This window comes from Stegostoma tigrinum, chromosome 1 (assembly GCF_030684315.1).
Source record: "Stegostoma tigrinum isolate sSteTig4 chromosome 1, sSteTig4.hap1, whole genome shotgun sequence".
NCBI lineage: Eukaryota > Metazoa > Chordata > Chondrichthyes > Orectolobiformes > Stegostomatidae > Stegostoma > Stegostoma tigrinum.
In genome coordinates, this window is record NC_081354.1 from 51,072,157 (window position 1) to 51,092,662 (window position 20,506).

Genomic DNA, 20,506 nt, shown 5'->3' on the forward strand with positions numbered 1-20,506 from the left:
CATACAGAGAAAGCTCATTAACTAACACAAATTCAAAGATGCAAATACAAAAGTAGACGTTAAAATACAGACAAATCACATGCTGTACATCATATTAGCAAAGATTTCAAGCACTGGAATCATTAGTTTGTAATCTCAGTTGGTATTAAATTGTTGCAACAATTGGAGGCAACATGTTGGCCTGAGCAATTCGCTGCAAGTCTATTTACTATTACACATTTTAAAAAATTATTTTCCAATTACTGGAAGGCCTAATTCTAATTTTAAGATCCTGGACTTGTTCTGGATTCCCACAACAGGAAGTAGCATTTTTTTTTTACAATTTACCAAATACAATTGAATCTCTTGGACACAAGAAAATACAAATTAAACAAGCTTGTACTACTCTTGTCCTTATAATTTTATTTGCTGCGACCCTATACTGCTTAATTTTGATTTTAACATGCCATATTTTAAAATCCCTTCAAATATGTACAAGGTCACTTGTGCTTGCACAGTTTCAACTTTAGAAGGGTTAAATAAAATTGCTTAGCATTAAAGTAAGGATCCAATGTCTAATATACATTTGCAACAAAATCTTAAACAGGAATAAGGTTATGGCATCCAAGTAATGCACTTTGAGATGCAACAGAATAAAATACCGTTCTGCAAAGCCTTTAAATGCTTACGGCAACAAATCATACAGAGAAGGGAAATAGCGCAGAAGTGTCAGGAAAGCCACCACATATTAATGAGCGTGATGTAGCTGTGGGAGGAGGGAATCATAGTGACAAACAGCTTAGCTGCTACAAAGGTGGCAGGAAATCTATCAAACTGTACAATAAAATTGCAATTGAGTTTCTTTGGCTTTTTATAGGAAATTCACAGATCCTGATGCGCAACACTGCAAAGGCTTTCAAAATTACAGCATTTGGTCTTTTTTGGCTTGAGATTTGGGGGAAAAGGAGAGAAAAAAGCTCATAAAATGATAAAATTATTTTAACATTCTGGAGTCACAATAAAGTGGGATAAATGGCGATCAGCAACACACCATAAAACAATGAAAAATTTAATCCTCTCGAACAAGATATGATTGAACAGGATTTTTGGGAAGAAATGTACACAATATGATGCAAGGGTGACAGATTAATGAAACAACCTATCAGAAAGATGCAACACAACATTCAAGTTAAATAGTGACAATAGTTTCTCTCCATTAATTCAGTCCTTGCTTTTAAAAATGGAGTTGCCCAGGAATGCAAATGAGGCTATTTTTTTTAAAAAACCTAGAATGTATTTCTCTACAATCCAAATCAAATTAACTCAACTCAAACAAAGACGCTGTCCAAGTTGAATTCCTTCCAAAATACCACACTAATATCAATATATTTACAAAATTCAGGAAGGGCAGTACAAATTACTCTCAAGTCAATATTACTGGAAATATACACAGCTATTCTTAAAATGTAAAAAGATGAAATAATGGAGAAAATAGTCTTGCGCTGTTGATAGCTTCAATAAATGGTTAAAAAACATAGGGGCCTGTATTTAAAACAATCCACTTTACATTCATATCGCATGCAGCATAATCAGAGGAATTCTCACGAGCAGGTTTAAGACACAATTGGGCTAAATATGCAGCACAAAGTTGTGAGCATGTGAAATGGTGCAGCAGAGAGAAATTCAGTCGGCTTAGTCTATCATTCATTAATATTACAACTGATCCATATCTTATCTTTGTCCAAACACCCCAATTCAATATTCTTTGACATCATTGATACATTTTTGAAAGCAAATCTCAGTTTCAAAACTATCTATTTATTATTATGCAAGCTCTCAAGTGTTTTATGGGGAAGCAAATTCCACACTTCTACAATCACATTTTGATAAAATGTGTTTTCTAATTTCTCTCTCGAATACTTGACATTCAGAATAATGCCTCTGTACACCCTATAAATTACTTTATAAATCCTAACTGCTTAAACAAAATAAATGAACACAAGCCCATTTTACTTAATTTCTTCCCCCATTCTAACCTCTGGAACTTTTCTGGTATCTTTGCAAAACACTCCTTCTACATCTAATTAATTCTTTCTACAGTGTGGTGCAGAGCTGGTTAGAGTGTTCCAAACATAGTTTAGATCATTTCTGGCACATGACAACTAGATTTTAGTAGTGTGTAAAAAGAGACTGCCAAATTTCAGTGGATACCCACAATTCCCACCCTTTCACCATTTTTTAAAAAAATACACTGATCCATACTCTGTTCCAATATGGAGGGCAGATTCACACCGGCTTGCATTGAAGTTCACCTGGCAAGTGTTGCCTAATCACTTAATTTATCAATCTTTTATTTTGAAACTACACTCCATCATCACTGAAAAACATCCCAAAGATCTGCAGATGCTGGAAATCAGAAATAAAACCAGAAATTGCTGGGAAAACTCAGGAGGTCTGGCAACAAACATGAAGAGGAAGTAGAGTTAACGGCTTGGGTCGAGTCACCCTTCTTTAACTCAAGGAGGGTGGCTGGACTCAAAATATTAACTCTGCTTTCTCTGCACACATACTACCAGACTTGAGATTTCCCAGTAATTTCTGGTTTTTGTCTCCCATCTGCACTCCTTGCTATATCACCTAATTCTGAGCCATGAGGAAACTTGAATACTTAGCTACTGTATTGCCAAGACTTTAGTAAATATAATATAGAGTAAGCAGGAATAGTCTCAGAGATTCTTTCCTTTCAATTTCAGCATAAGACTTTGAAAGTAAGTTTGTCCACACATGTAGGACACATCTGTAACAAGTGGGATTTTCACCTAAACCTTATGACCCAGAGATAGGGACACTACTACTGCACCACAAAAGCACCTAATCAATTTCAGTATATATCTATTTTCGAGTATTTCTTCTATTGTCTAACCAATCACCCAAAAAAGTTAATGCATAGCTTCGCTTCCATGACCTTTAATTTTAGCAACCAAACTTCTGTGTGGAATTTTCGTGAATATCTTTGAAAATCCACGTATTCTCCTTATACTGCTTTGGTTACCTCTTCCAAAAAAAATTCAAATAGGTTCATTTCACAGCACCTACTCTTTACAAACCCTTGTAGAAACCATATAATTTTGGTTGCTGAAAAGCAGGTAAATGCATGGGAAACAAGGGGCACAAGTGCAAAATTCAAAGTACAAAGATTAGCTCAAATGGTGGAACAGATTCAAAAAGCATGCAATAGTAAAAGATTGAAAAGCACTAGTTCTGCATTAAAACAACCCAACTTTCATTCATTTCACATGCAGCATACAAAGAAATTCCTATGTGCAGATTTAAGAAACAAATAGGTCAAGATTACAGAATATCTTTTTGCACAAAACTAAACTGACTGCCTTACATATGCATGAACTACAGTTTGCACAATTTTCCACTACGCCCAAATTTGTGAGCCAATCTCAATCTTTTCAATTTGGAAGACAAGAAAATTAGCTATCCCTTGAACATTGCCAAGATAAAACTCTTATTAACCCACAACTGCTTAGCCAAATATTTCACGTTCCATGTATGCTGAAAGAGAAATATTGGGAATATGTTGAATAATACCAATACTCCAATTTTTTTGAACAATAAAGAAATTAAGGGATACGGTGAGAGCATGGGTGAATGGATCTGAGTCCACAAAAAGATCAGCCATGATCTTATTGAATGGCAGAAAAGGCTCAAAGGGTCGGATGGCCTACTCCTGCTTCTAGCCCTTATGTTCAGCAGTTACCTTTCTCAAAAGGTCACTAATCATAAAGTGATCCAACTGCACTAGCTCGGCTTTCTACAAAATATGGTCACAAACGTTTGACAAAAATTAAGTCAACCCCAAAGATCTGGGTATGCTTAACCGATGTCATCAGTGCAATCTTGCACTGTGCCTGGACTGTGCAGTAATGTCACCATGTCTATGCCCCAAAATATCCAAAACTCTGTTGCCCACATCCTACTTGCAGCAAGTTCTGTTCAAATCAAACAAAGAATTCCAGATGCTGGAAATTAGAAACTAAAACAAACTGCTGAGAAAACTCAGCAGATCTAGCAGCATCTGTGGAGGGAAGAAGAGTTAACGTTTCACGTCCAGGGCTACTAGACCCAAAATATTAACTCTGCTTTCTCTCCATACGTGTTGCCAGAACCGGAGTTTTTCTAGCAACTCCTGTTTTTGTATCAAGTTCTGTTCAGTCATTTCACCTGCATTCACTGATTTTATACTTTTTCCTGGTTAATCAAATCTTAGATTTTAAAATTCCCATCGCTGTTTTCAAATCCTCCTAATGAACTTTCACCTCTCTGCGTAATCACCTCCTGTCCTGCAACCCTCAAATATCTGTACTTACCTCCTGGTTGTGAGCATCATTGCTTTTAGTTAATGCATGATTGCCTGCTGCTACTCTAAGCATTATAATTTCCTCCTTAAACTTCTGACTTCACTTCCTCCTTCAAAACATTCTTCAAAATTGAGATAACAAGGTGTAGAGTTGGATAAACACAGCAGGCCAAGCAGCATCAGAGGAGCAGGAAGACTGACATTTCGGGTCTAGACCCTTCTTCAGAAATGACCGCTTTGCCATAACCCTCCCTTTTATCTGCAAATAAACTGACATTTTCCCAGCCACCATCAGTTCTAAGGCAGGGTCACTGGACCCAAAACGCTAACTGTTTTTTTTCATTCATCGATGCTATCAGGCCTGCTGAGCTTTTCCAGCAACTCTGTCTTTGTTTAAAACATTTCCAGCTGCACGTCAATACAAAGATGGGATTACAATTGAAGAACAGGTCACCTAAGAGTTTACATCAGATCCTGCCAAGATGCAAGTTATACCTTAAAGCATCTTTCCAACTCACTTACACTCGTAAAAATTTACCAAAATTATTTTTCAGTCTTTTCAACATTACAAGATTAGAAATACCCAACCTGTATGATAACATGAAAAAATAATCCAAGAGAAAAATGCAAGGCAATATTCCTTTTCTCACTGATCCTGCCTAAGAAAGGGGCAGAGAGGGTAGTATTATATAACTACCACTTTCAAAGATAAAATTCCAGTTTTCAGCTGCAGGACTTGAAGCACCAGGCAACAGACATTACATTTCCTTTCAGTGTTGGCTGTTACGATTTCATGTGAAATATAAGTGATTCTTGGCAGGGTTAGATTTTTAGCACAAATTATGCCCATTATGGAGTACAAAGTTACAATGAAATTAGTTACCACAGTGCAGTTTTACAGATATCTCCAGTAAGCAGTGGGTGGGGGGGGGGGGGGCGTGGTGAATTAAATTTGTAGGTAAATTTGGCAAACAAAATCAAGATTTACAACACCGACACAATGACAGATATACAGCAATGAAACTGAGAATAGCAACATCAAAGAAAGCTAGTAAAGGGTGCATGGATTGGAACTCTTGATATACTTGTTGCATAGATAAGCTTCAGAAAGAGGCGATTTGCATGCTTATATAGCAAACAGATTGAAATTTACACAAAACAGAGGAAAACAAACCAGCCCAGTTTAACGTGGTCCAGAACTTGAATATTAGCTTCCCAGCACTCTGCTTTGACATAATTCAGTTAGCATACACCAAAATCTGACCTGTCAACTCATTTACTTTTGCTTCAGAGGTATGCCAAGAGTGTTTTATACAGTTCCATAATAATGTCCTTGTACTCCACACATCCACTTATACATCCCAGGACCCCATTCACTTTATGACGAGCTTTCCCAAACTGCCTTGCTGCTTTTAACGATATGCAAATAAAGTTCACGAAGTTTCTCTATTTCTTCAATCTCTTCCAATTAATTGACTAAAAAGTACTTCCATGATTTTTAAGAAAAAAGTTTTCCACAGAAATTCTACACAAAACATTATGAAATTCTACTGAAACAAAGGCTTAATTATTTTTATTAATATTAAACGCAAAGCCAATCACTGATACTGGGGCTATCCTCAGTTGTATATCACATTTAGTGCCTTGGACATTTTATTAAGATTCCATAAAAATTTGCAACTTGTGAAATTCACTGCAGCCAATTTGTCTGCATTCTATGCTCATGGTCTTTCAAAGCAATTACACTGTGTGTCTGAGATAATGGGAACTGCAGATGCTGGAGAATCCAAGATAATAAAATGTGAGGCTGGATGAACACAGCAGGCCAAGCAGCATCTCAGGAGCACAACAGCTGACGTTTCGGGCCTAGACCCTTCATCAGAGAGGGGGATGGGGTGAGGGTTCTGGAATAAATAGGGAGAGAGGGGGAGGCGGACCGAAGATGGAGAGAAAAGAAGATAGGTGGAGAGGAGAGTATAGGTGGGGAGGTAGGGAGGGGATAGGTCAGTCCAGGGAAGACGGACAGGTCAAGGAGGTGGGATGAGGTTAGTAGGTAGGAGATGGGGGTGCAACTTGGGGTGTGAGGAAGGGATGGGTGAGAGGAAGAACAGGTTAGGGAGGCAGAGACAGGTTGGACTGGTTTTGGGATGCAGTGGGTGGAGGGGAAGAGCTGGGCTGGTTGTGTGGTGCAGTGGGGGGAGGGGACGAACTGGGCTGGTTGTGTCTATGGACATTAACCCTAACCCCACACCCACACATTCTTGTCAAAAGGAAACTAAATTTATAAAAGCAAATACACATACTGTATAAAATACTGATTAGTCACTACTGATCACATCTACTACACTGTCTACAGGACAATATCAATTCAACAATTCAGTCTATCTCTGACATACTGTTCAAAACAATATCCTATCACAAAGCATCCATAAAGGCTTGTCCAAGCTTTCACATAAAAGTTGGCGCTATAATCTTTAATATTTACGTTCAGCTATTTATTTTTTATTTCGATAACCACAATTTTAATCCATTCATCTCCAGAAGTAGATTATTAAAAAGTTAAAAAATAATCTTTAGAAAGAAATACTTGTTTTTAACATTCCATATTGTAGAAGTAACCAGGTTATAAAAAACGGAAATGCAATTAACAAAAATTCAATATAATAATTGAAAATTTAAACATTCAAAGTAGTAGCTGCATAAATTAGTCTTCCTAAAAATTATAAAAGTACAATCCTGATTGTCAAAATTAAATGGACTTGCAATATGTTCTCTGGCACTGTTGTCCAATTCTCATTACTTCCCTTCATTGTAATCGTGCAACTACCAGCACAAAGATCAAGTATGCCCCCTTCTGACTTAAAAATTAAAACAATCAATTTGCCCTTCATCAAAACCTTCTTTGAAACATCCAATCAATCATCCCCCAGTAAAAGACCCAGCTAGAATTATTATATACAAGAGTATAGCAATTTTGACTAAGCAATTTCCTATAAAACTCAAAGCTTCAATCGTTTGTCACTTTTACACACTGATCATAGAAACATTAAATGACAACGTACATATTCCAACTGTATCACACTGGAAAATGGCCACACAAGTAGCTTGTTATCTAGATTATAATAAAAAAAGTCTTACCTTTGAATGTGTTATTGATAATGTATCCACCCAGACACGCCAGCCACCCCACTCATACTTTATTGCATGATAAAGCAATATTCGAAAGATAGCATATACCATCTCTGTTATTTTCTGTTCTTCAGAATTCTTAGCATTGACATAGCAAAGAGATAACATCCACTCTTGCCATACTGAGCACTGCAGTAAACTCCTGCAACACAACGACAATTCAGATTTTTTGGCAATATGAAAATCTACAAATAAAGCCAAGTACAAACAAGAAATACAGACAACACTAAATTGCCTTACATTAATTCTATGAGAAAGACTAGCTACATTAACTTAGAAAATGACCTTGGACTTTTCCCTTAAGTGCTGGGTACTCTGAACACTCGCCAAATTTGTGGAAAAATTATATTCTAATAATTTAGTGGGATGATGTGACTGACTACGAATTAATCCTAAACTTTAAAATGCAAGCATTTAACAAAACACTTTTAACATAAACAAAATATCTAAATGAATGTAAACAGTGAGTATATCTAGAAAATTCAGATACATATTCCTCAAAAGAAAAAAAGCAACAAAACTTTCTAAATTTACATGAGTCACAAGTTAGATGACAAACATAACTGTATAAACAAAGCAGTTTTGTTTTAAAGTCAAATAAGGGGGATGTAGAAACACCCTATTACTTTTATCCAGGTGAAATATCGACACTTTACCAAAAACATCAAGCCTCTCCAAATGACAAGAATGTACCTGCATTTCATATGACTACCAATTTAACAAGAAACAAGCTGAAATTCTGCAAGAATAGTTCTAATTTTTATATGTAATTTAGTTAACTTTACGATCACTCTCACTTGAACAACAATCATGGTTTTGTAATAAATTAACTTTTATCTTTTTTACTACTAAATCCTTGCTGTTGGCTGTTTTTACATTGAATCACATGCAAATCAAAATCAAGCTACATTCATACACACAAATTCTTTGCTGAGACACAACGTTGGCTACCTGTTACATGTTTGTGATAATTAGAAGACATCTCAATGGGGTATTTTTAAAACACTTTTTTATTTCGGAAAACAAGTTAAAACTCATTAAAAGTAATTATTCCTCTGAGCCTTAAGCTGCCCTTTATTTGTATTTAACTATAGTGATAGTTATTTAATGAGTTACGAAAACTAATATTTCAAGAACTAGGGGGCAGTTTGGTTGGTTAACTGTTCCTTTTAGTCAGTTATAAAAAAGTTCCAATGTGGTAATCAGAGCAATAGTATTATGGTACTGTTCAGACGAGGTCACGTAGGTAAGATGACATTTTATCTTTCTTAACACATCACTAAGCCATGCACTTGTCAATTGATCCAATAGTTGGCCTGTTATACTTCCAGTTCACTGCTGCGTTAAAGAAACTAGTAGCAAACATAGTACTACGATTGATTTAACAGAGCAGAAAAGTCACAGCTTGTCACTCATAGAACAAAAATTCAACAGAACATAAAGGGACATAGAGGCTGACTCGGGAAAAATGGTCAATGGAGAAAATCAAAAGCAAGATGTTTTGCAACTGTTTCTACAGTTCTGGAATTGTAGAATGCAGATGCTCAGGATTTTTTTAGCGTTGGTGCATAATGAAGTCATTTATCAATAAATTTGGCTTGATTAAGCAACTAAAAAGTCACTATTATTTGTTTGATTGGGGTAAGTTGTAAAACATTTTATGTAACAGGCAGGTTGAATCAGGCATTCAAGTACTGGACAAATATTTGAATAGAAACAACGTGCAAGGGAACAAGGAAAGGGCAGGGGGTTGGCACCAAGTCATAATGTTCATTTGGAGTACTGATACAGACATGGTATGCTGAATGCCCTCCCTCCACATCATAATTTTCTGAATCTGTGAAGAATTGTGATATGACCCAAGTCAAAAGTAAGGTCATAGGTTTATGATTTTATTGCTGCTTTCAATTAAATGGAGAACGACTGCAGAATTGTGAAGTGCAAAAGGATTTAAGTGGTCTGGTGCGCAGGTCACAAAGATTTCATTTGCAGATACAGAATGTAGTTATGAAAGTTAATGGGATGCTATCCTTCACTACAAGAGGAACTGAATGTACAACAAAGGATATTATGCTGAAGTTGTATAGGGCATTGGTGAGAGCACATCTTACACACTATGCAAAGTTTTGGTCTCCTTTTCTAAGGAAGAATGCAATTACATTGGAGGTTGCTCAAAGGTGGTTTATTGGATTGATACCTGGAATGAGCAGGTGATCCTACAGTGATAGGTTAGACACACTAGAGCTTTGAGGATCAAGGGGTGACTTGATTGAAAAAGCGCAAGATCTCACGGATGAGTCAAGGACTACATGGCACTTGTTTAAAATTACAGATCACCTTTTTAGGGTATAGATGAGAAGAAACTATTCCCCCCCACCCCCAGGAGGTGTGAACCCTGGAACACTGCGTTAGAAGACGGTGGGGGCAGGATTATTAGCTATTTTTACAACACGCGGATACATCCTTGTTGGGCAGGATTCTTGGTTATTGTGGTAGATACAACGTGGAATTCAAAACACAAGATAATGAGCCGTTATCTTAAAGAAAAGCAGAACCACCAATGCTGGAAATCTGAAACAAAAACAAAGGCAAAACCAGAAATGGTTGGAGAAACCTAGCAATTCTGGCAGCATTTGTGGAGAGAAAGCAGAGTCAGCATTTCGGATCCAGTGACCCTTCTTCAGAACGGGAATAGACTCCCATCCCAAGTTGCCCAATAAGCTGGCAGTGAGTGGCCTTCTACAACCACTAATCCATATGCTGCAGGAAGACCCATGATGCCATTAAAGAAATCCAGGGTTTTGACCTGTGACAATGAAGAAATGACGATATATTTCTAAGTCAGGAAAGTGCACACGGGTGCGGATAGCACGCGCACGGGTGCAGAGAGCATGCACACAGAGATAGAGCGAGCGAGCAGGGTTCTTGTGTGCACAGGATGCGCACATGTGTGCGATGTCCCTGTGTATGTAAAAAGGAGTGTGGTATCTGTGTGCATGTGGAGTACACGTGTCCTGTGCGGTGTAGTGCAGTGGGAAAGGGGAACATGTGTCCTTCTGTGTGCACATTAGTATGTGCACGGTCCAGGTCAGCATTACTACATATTTAATAGTGTAACCTTTTCTGGCTAACTACTTAATAAAGTGTGAAGCTGGATGAACGCGGCAGGCCAAGCAGCATCTCAGGAGCACAACAGCTGAAGTTTCGGGCCTAGACACTTCATCAGAGAGGGGGATGGGGTGAGGGCTCTGGGATAAATAGGGAGAGAGGGGGAGGCGGACCGAAGATGGAGAGGAAAGAAGATAGGTGGAGAGGAGAGTATAGGTGGGGAGGTAGGGAGGGGATAGGTCAGTCCAGGGAAGACGGACAGGTCAAGGAGGTGGGATGAGGTTAGTAGGTAGGAAATGGAGGTGCGGCTTGGGGTGGGAGGAAGGGATGGGTAAGAGGAAGTACAGGTTAGGGAGGCAGAGACAGGCTGGGCTGGTTTTGGGATGCAGTGGGGGGAGGGGAGATTTTGAAGCTGGTGAAGTCCACATTGATACCATTGGGCTGCAGAGTTCCCAAGTGGAATATGAGTAAGGGGATGGCCATGGGCCCCAGCTATGCCTGCCTCTTTGTAGGTTACGTGGAACAGTCCCTCTTCCGCACCTACACAGGCCCCAAACCCCAATCTCTTCCTCCGTTACATTGATGACTGTATCTGCGCCGCCTCTTGCTCCCCAGAGGAGTTCAAACAGTTCATCCACTTCACCAACACCTTCCACCCCAACCTCAAGTTCACCTGGGCCATCTCCAACACATCCCTCACCTTCCTGGACCTCTCAGTCTCCATCTCAGGCAACCAGCTTGTAACTGACGTCCATTTCAAGCCCACCGACTCCCACAGCTACCTAGTATACACCTCCTCCCACCCACCCTCCTCCAAAAATTCCATCCCCTATTCCCAATTCCTCCAATTCCGCTGCATCTGCTCCCACGATGAGGCATTCCACTCCCGCCCATCCCAAATGTCCAAGTTCTTCCAGTCTTCCCTGGACTGACCTATCCCCTCCCTACCTCCCCACCTATACTCTCCTCTCCACCTATCTTCTTTTCTCTCCATCTTCGGTCTGCCTCCCCCTCTCTCCCTATTTATTCCAGAACCCTCACCCCATCCCCCTCTCTGATGAAGGGTCTAGGCCCAAAACGTCAACTTTTCCCCACAGTGGTCGAGAACACCCATGACCGCGTCTCCCGCATTTCCCACAACACATCCCTCACACCCCGCCCCCGCCACAACCGCCCAAAGAGGATCCCCCTCGTTCTCACACACCACCCCACCAACCTCCGGATACAACGCATCATCCTCCGACACTTCCGCCATCTACAATCCGACCCCACCACCCAAGACATTTTTCCATCCCCACCCCTGTCTGCTTTCCGGAGAGACCACACTCTCCGTGACTCCCTTGTTCACTCCACACTCCCCTCCAACCCCACCACACCCGGCAGCTTCCCCTCAACCGCAGGAAGTGCTACACTCACCCCTTCACCTCCTCCCTCACCCCTATCCCAGGCCCCAAGACGACTTTCCATATTAAGCAGAGGTTCACCTGCACATCTGCCAATGTGGTATACTGTATCCATTGTACCCGGTGTGGCTTCCTCTACATTGGGGAAACCAAGTGGAGGCTTGGGAACCGCTTTGCAGAACACCTCCGCTCGGTTCACAATAAACAACTGCACCTCCCAGTCGCGAACCATTTCAACTCCCCCTCCCATTCTTTGGATGACATGTCCATCATGGGCCTCCTGCAGTGCCACAATGATGCCACCTGAAGGGTGCAGGAACAGCAACTCATATTCCGCTTGGGAACCCTGCAGCCCAATGGTATCAATGTGGACTTCACCAGCTGCATAATCTCCCCTGCCCCCACCGCATCCCAAAACCAGCCCAGTTCGTCCCTTCTCCCCACTGCATCACACAACCAGCCCAGCTCTTCCCCTCCACCCACTGCATCCCAAAACCAGCCCAGCCTGTCTCTGCCTCCCTAACCTGTTCTTCCTCTCACCCATCCCTTCCTCCCACCCCAAGCCGCACCTTCATCTCCTACCTACTAACCTCATCCCACCTCCTTGACCTGTCCGTCTTCCCTGGACTGACCTATCCCCTCCCTACCTCCCCACCTATACTCTCCTCTCCACCTATCTTCTTTTCTCTCCATCTTCGGTCTGCCTCCCCCTCTCTCCCTATTTATTCCAGAACCCTCACCCCATCCCCCTCTCTGATGAAGGGTCTAGGCCCAAAACGTCAGCTTTTGTGCTCCTGAGATGCTGCTTGGCCTGCTGCGTTCATCCAGCTTCACACTTTATTATCTTGGATTCTCCAGCATCTGCAGCTCCCATTATCTCTGGCTAACTACTTACTTGGATTTCATCAGATATTTATGAATTCTCTGATTTAAGTGTGAACTTTTGGAGAGCCCAAGCATAGAGAAATTGTCCAGTGGCATCTTCAATTTCCTGGACAATTCCTTCATAATATGCTAAGATGAAATTCTGCAAGGTCCCAATGTGCATCTCCATCTACATGGCAAAACGGCTATCAGGCCATTGGAAAATCTAAACCATATTGTCAAAGCTTTTCGTTTTACACTAAGTGCTTGGATTCAGACAGAACCTAAGCTTAATATCAGTGCACTAAAAATGGTTGAACTATTCAGCACGTCAGGTTGCATCTGTTGAGAGTGAAATCGGATCAATGGTTCTAGTCTGTAGGAAGGTCATTGCCTATTATATGCAGTCAAAGTAACATGTTGCTTGGCTGAATAAGCCAGAAGCTGGGAGGTATGGTCTGGGTTGGTGGCAGTGCACCAGCGAAGATATTCATTCACTGCATTTCTCAATTGTGGCAAGCAGAACATCTTTTAGGACAGGAGACTGTATCCTGCTGGTGAGGAACATCACTTGTACAGCCACTGCATAATTACAGAGGAAAACAGCTTGCCTAACTTGCTACTCAACATTTTGTGATGCATTGCCTTTCCAAGTAATTTGATGTAGTCTGCTCACCTTTCAGGAACAAAAGTGGCAACCTAACTTGCAAATCTGTGCAACAGAGATCAAACCATGATCTACGGGCACAAAGGCTGTTGGCTCCTGAAGAAAGTTCTTTCAGGCTATGTCTTCAAATCTAATATTCTCTTCCAATCACAAACTGGTTCAAGTAACCTCTCTCAAAGCGTTATCACAGTGCCATTTGGGCAGCTTGTTCTTTCCAAAGGCAAAATTGTTGCTGCTGTAGCCTTTGTCTTTTACTTTGCAAAATTTTGTTACCAAAATTTTCAAGATATATATAGTTATGTCATTAATACTCTGGATAACAGAAATTGGACTGGACATTTGAGGCATTGAGGTATTGGGATATTAAAGTATTTGAGGCAAGAGATCTTAGACTTAAGGACAATCCAAACGAGATGCAGCTTTAGATCTAAGTATGTCATCCAGTTAATGGCTCTTTAGCAGAAACATCACAAACTGTTTGACTGTTTATTACTGAAAATCATACATTTTATTAACATTGATTAATTTCTGAGCTCCAACTCAACTAGCACAATGCTGAAAGAACCAAAGTAAAAACACTTAGTCCAAGCCACAATCTTTTAAAAGAAGTTATTGAGGAGCATGCAACTTAGCAGTTTTTATCATTTTTAAAAACTTAACATGTTTGATCAATGAAGCAACGAGGAAGGAATCTCCATTTTAAGATCTGAAATCACTTATTTACTACTAACTGCACTGTAAAAACATTCAGAACTTCTAATTTGCTAATATATGGAACCCAGCTGTGTAGAAATGAACCTTTAAATATTTACTTAGTGTTCATTAGCAACTAAGAAAGTTTAGTTCAGAACTTGTAGGATGACTGCCAGAATTTAAGCAAACAATTCTGTACCAGAATTATTTAGATGACATGACAACAGAAACAACAAATGTGTTTCACAAGTAGATAGCTGGTTTTAAAAAAATCATATTTGAGCATTGTCATTGAAAGTTTCCAGGCAGTGAAGTAATTGCAGAATTATAGAACCCCTACAGTGCAGAAGCAACCATTCTGTCCACTGAGTCCACATCGACCCTCCGAACTGCAAACTCCCCACTGAAAGTCACCAAGGTAGAATCAAACTTGGATGCCTGGTGCTGTGAGGCAGCACTGCTAACTACTGAGCTAGCTGCCTCACTTGTGATTAAATCAAAAACTGTGACAAATCTGTAAATTCAACAAATTATATTTTACCAGCATATACTGCATTTACAGCACACAAAACAATTATTCAGCTCAACAACTCCATGGCAGAGCTTGCACTCCACTGGAGCCCACCGGATAAATTGCCACTATTCCTTTCAGTGCCATGTGTACATCCTTAAAAATAAACTTGTTCAGCGATGCTATGAAAACGCTGTAGCAGGTGTGAATTGGAATGCATGCCTCCTGAACTAGAGGCAGGGACACCACTACTGCACTATAAGAACCCCTGTCTCTTACCTGTACATTTGGCTTCCAGTTAAAAGCATTCAACATATTTATTTATCTGGTGAGGAGAGATTGAGCAGCTTATACCGATACTCACTAGAATTTAAAAGAATGATAAAAAGAGACATCTAACTGAGGTAAATAAGATACTAGAGGGGATTGGCAAATTGGACGCAGAACGGATGATGCCCCTTGTGGGGCAATCTAGAATGACAGGGCACAGTTTTAGACTAAGGGGTGGCAGATCTAAAAGCTGATGAGAAGGAACTACTTCTCTAAGGGTCAGGAATCTGCAAAATTCACCACCTCAGAGCATGATGGACAATAGAACACTGAATAAATCTGAGGAGAGAGACAGAGTTATAATTAGTAGCAAGTTAAAGAGTTATCAGGAACAAGCAGGAAAGTGGAGTTGAGATCAGCCATGTTTGTATTAAATGGCAGAGCAGGCTCAAGGGGCTGAACTGCCTACTCCTGCTCCTAGTTCTTATTTGTTGCAACTACTCCTTGCACTCAACGAATCTCACATTTTAAACAATTTCTGTGTCACCGGTGAGACTGAATCTATAATACGGTGTACAGATTTGGTCACTCCAAAAACTTGCATTCATTTAATGTCTTTAAAATAAAAACAGCATGGAGATGATTCAAAGAAGTACAAAACAAAAATAGGCACCATTACAAAGAGGGTCAATGAGAAGCCCATCCAAAAGATGGAGGTGGAGAAGTCAAGATTTGAAAGGAAATTTCAAACCACAAGCAAAACTACTACAAACGTCTAAAAGCAAACACTCCAAAGAGGTAGTAAAGAGACTGGGAAAGAACACACAAAAAGGTCAAGGGAACAAAGCTTCTTGGAGAGTTGCAGAGCTGGAGAAGGTTACTAAGATAGGGTAGGCACGGTCAAGAAAAAAAGCAGAAGGAAGAACTTTTAATTTCATGCAGGATTTAACACGAGTTACAGAATTTTGAATGAGATGAACTTCAAGGCTTATGGCAAATGAAAGGTGTATCAGGAAAGCACTGAAATAATGAAATCTTAAAATAACGAATCCTGATAAGTGTTGTAACAACTGATGTGCTGAAGTTGATACAGGGGTAAATGATATAATGACGTGCAGTTGTGCGTTAGATCACCGAGCCAGTTGTGCTGTGGTGCGCAGATGTTTTGTTACCCTTCTAGGCAACATCATCAGCACCATCTCTAATCGAAGCGTTGATGTTCTGCTTCCTTCTGGATTTGTCACAGAATAAACGACTCGGCCCAGCGAGCTAACGAACAACTGCCTCCACAACCCAAGTTACAAATTTTCACTAAGACCTTAAAAACAAAGATACAATGAGGTACAAGTAGACTGTCTTTACAAGAACATATGATGTCTGAGACTCAGCTTAATAATTTCAATGTTGTGCGAAACGCTAACTACGGTTCAGCCCAAAACAGTGTATCTCTCTCTCTAGTCAATTGCTGGCAGAAGCCAAAGACAATGGTATTTTGGCCTCTCAGTAACCAACTGGAGTCAACTGCAACTCATGCAAGATTGGATATCAGGCAGTCAGACAATAGAGTGGTAGTGCAAAGATTAAGAATGGAGGAAATATAAAGTTAAGTGCTGTCAACTTATACACAATGGCGGACTGCCTGCAGACAACTGTATTAAAGAGGTGGATGTAGACTCAGACTTAGCAGGGCCAAGGTCAGATACTCTGAATTCCAAAAAGTATGAACTCAGAGATGGGAGAAGAAACAATTGTTGGAAACTAGCAGAACAAAAGGAACAATTTATTACTTCAGAAAGCTGATATGTGAAGTTGGTGGCTCACAGATTCTTGGGAATGGGATCAAGAGTGGACAAGATAATTCTGATTGACAAAATAAACTTTGGAAATCCATGAGGAATTTATAGTCAAAAAGACAGGAAGTGTGTGAAGGAAAGTCAGGAGGGTTTCATGACACAGTATGTCATCAGTCCAACCAGGGAATGGGTCATACTGGATCTAGTTTTGGGAAATGAGCCTGCCAGGTGAGTGAAGTTTCAGTTCAGGAGCATTTCAGGAGTAATGACCATAATACTATGAGTTTTAAGTTATTCATGGATAACAGCAGTCCTCAAGTAAAGGTGCAAAATGAAGGAAGGCAAACTACAACAATATTAGGCAGGAACTGGAGAGTGCTGATTGGAGGCAGCTGTTTGAGGGTAAATCCACATTGGACATGTAGGCGTATTTCAAACAGCAGTTGATAAGGGTTCAGGAGCAGTACATTCCTGCAATGAAGAATAGGAATAGCAAGTTATATGAACTTTGATGACCAGGGATGTTACGACGCCAGTCAAAAAGAAACAGGAAGATGGGAGCTGCCAAAACCCTAGAAGTATACAAGGGAAGTGGGAAAGAACGTAAGCAAGGAATTAGAAAGACTAAAAGGGGGTCAGGAAAGGTCATTGGCAAACAGGATTAAGGAGAATCCCACGGCTTTCATATATGTATCAAAAGCAACAGGGTAGTCAGGAAAAGGGTTCTTCCACTCAAGGACAAAGGAGGGAATTTACATGTGGAGCCAGAAGAAGCAAGTATGGACTTACAAATACTTTGTATCAGTATTCATCAAAGAAAAGGAATTGGAGGAGGATAATCTCAGGGAAGGGAGTGTTGAATCTCTAAGAGAAGTTACTATTAAAAAGGAAGAGGTATTGTGCATCTTAAAAAGTATTAAGGTAGATAAGTTCCCAGGCCCTGATGGGATCTATCCCAGAATATTGAGGCAGGCAAGAGAACAAATTGCTGGAGCTTTAACAGACATCTTTGGCCACTGGTGAGGTCTGAGAGGATTGGAAAATAACTGATGTTGTCCCATTGCTTAAAAAGGGTAACGGGGATAATCTAGCAAATTAAAGGCATGTAATGCTTAAACATCAGTGATTGAGAATCTTTCCAATAATTTCCCTAAGACAAGATCTTTAAACATTTAGAAGAAAATGGTCTGATTAACAATAAACAGCATAGTTTTGAGTGGGTGAGGTCATGCCTCACTAACTTGATAGTTTTTTGAGCAGGTGAAGATGATAATTGATGATAGAAAAAGTGGTTGATGTTGTCCACACGCACTTCAGTAATGCCTTTGACAAAGTCCCTCCTGGGAGATTGGTACAAAAGGTGAAGTCACATGGTACTGGGTGAGATGGCAGAACTGGCTTAGTCATAGGAGGCAGACAGTAGCAGTAGAGGGACACTTTTTGGAATGGAGAGCTGTGACCAGTGGCTTTGATGATTTGATCTATCTATCGTCACCATGTACAGTGAAAAGCTTTGTTCATAAGCAGTACAGGAAGGTCATAGCAAGTAAGGACATACAGATTAAAAAAAAAACTTAAAGGCGTACAGGTTACGTGGCACGAGGTGTGGGCCAGGCAAGATCAGCATTATTTGAAGTTACAGAGTCTGTTCATTAGTCTAATAACAGCCAGGAAGAAGCTGCTCCTGAACCTTTTGCTGCGTGTTATAACTTCTATATCTTCTGCCTGATGTAAGTAGTTGCAGGAGATCACTACCAGGGTGCTACGGCTCTTTGATGATGTTGGCAGATTTTCCATGACAACAAGCCATGTAAATGGAATCCATGGATGGAAGATTGGCTTCTGTGTTGGCTGGGCTGCACACACAACCTTTGGTAGTTTCTTACGGTCCTGGGCAGAGCAGTTGCCAGGACCTTACGCACCTGGACACTGAGCTTTCAATGTGCATTTTTGAAAGTTAGTGAGGGTTCTTATGGATATGCCAAAATTTCCTGAGCCACTGAGGAAGAGGAAGTATCGTTGTGCCTTTTCAACTGTCACATCTATGTGGAACATCCAGGACAGACTGTTGGTTATCATGAATCATAGGAACTTGAAGCTTTCGACCCCCTCAACCTCAATTCTATGGATGTAGATGGGGGTGTGTTCTCCTCCTTTCTTTCCAAAAAGTATGATCAGTTCTTTAGTTTTGCCGATGTTGACACAGCAGTTGTTCTCACCGCACCACGTCACCAAACACTCTGAACTCTCTATCTCCTTTCTGTATTCTGACCCATGCTTGTTAGATATCCATCCTATCACGGTGGCGTCATCAGAAAACTTGTAGATGGCGGTCATTGGAAATTTGGCAACACAGTGATGGGTGTACAGGGAGTACAGAAGTGGGCTGAGGACGCATCCTTGGGGGGATCCAGTGTTGAGTGTTATTGTGGAGGAGGTGCACTTATCTATCTTCACTGATTGCAGTCTGTGGGCCAGAGCTGGAGAATCCAGTTGCAGCAGGTGGAGCTGAGACTAAGGGCCTCGAGTTTCAAGATCAGTCTGGAGGGTATAATGGTGTTGAAGGCGGCGCTGTAGTCAACGAGCAGGAGTCTGACGTGGGTGTCATTCTTATCCAGATGTTCCAAAGATGAGTGCAGGGCTAGGGAAATTGTGTCCGCTGTGAACCTGTTGCATTGGTAAACAAATTGTAGGTGATCAAGTCAGACTGGGAGACCAGAACTGATCTGGGCCATGATCAGCCTCTCTAAGCATTTCAAGATTACAGAGGTCAAAGCCATTGGGCAGTAGTCATTAAGGCACACTACATGTGCTTTCTTAAATACTAGGATGATGGTAGTCTTCTTGAAGCAGATGGGGACTTCAGCCTGTAGAAGGGAGAGGTTGAAGATGTCAGTGAATTCCATCGCCAGTTGGTGTGCACAGGATCTAAGTGCTCGTCTACAGACTCCGTCTGGGCACGTCACTTTCCTTGGGCTGACTCTCAGGAAGACCAATTTGACATGTACAGCAGTTACAGTAGGCGCAGGTGCATCCAGGGCAGGCAACACTGCGTCACTGGCATTCTGCTCAAACTGAGCACAGAAAGCATTAAGCACATCAGGGAGGGCTGTGTCTTTGTCAGCTATCTTGTTCTGTTTCATTTTGTATGCAGTAATGCTGTTTAGAGCTTGCCACAGGGGCGGGAGACTGTTTCATTGGTTTGTGCCTCTAAATTGGTCCAGTATTGGCTTTTGGCATCCCTGATTGCTTTGCGGAGGTCATATCTAGATCTCCTTTATAGGTCTGGGTTGTCAGACTTGAATGCTGCCGTCTGATCTTTAGTAAGGAGTGAATTTCCTGGTTCATCTGAGGTTTCTGGTTGGGGAATACTTAGATTGGCTTCTTGGGTACACAGTGTTCCATGCATTTGTTAATGAAGTCCGTGATAGTGGTGGCATACTCATCTAGGTTTTCCGCTGAGTACTTGAACGTGCTCAAGTCCACAGATTCCAAGCAGCCCCAGAGACAGTCTTCCATGCCTTGGACCAGTATTATACTTCTTTCTGTGAAGGGTTCTCCCGTTTCAGCTTCTGCTTGAAGGCTAGTGCTGTGATCTGATTTTCCAAAGTGTGGACAGGGGTTGCAGCAGTAAGCATCTTTTATGGTTGTGGTCCAGCA

At 40.8% G+C, this 20,506-nt stretch overlaps 1 protein-coding gene across 2 annotated transcripts in view; it reads right to left on the minus strand.

Moving 5' to 3' along the window:
* Positions 1-20,506, minus strand: part of lrba (LPS-responsive vesicle trafficking, beach and anchor containing) — an 856,602-nt gene that overhangs the window by 717,346 nt on the left and 118,750 nt on the right. For both annotated transcript variants that reach the window (XM_048526975.2, XM_048526966.2), the window contains exon 21: positions 7,487-7,679. In XM_048526975.2, coding sequence (XP_048382932.1) covers positions 7,487-7,679 — 193 coding nt within the window. The remainder of the gene's footprint in view (positions 1-7,486; positions 7,680-20,506) is intronic.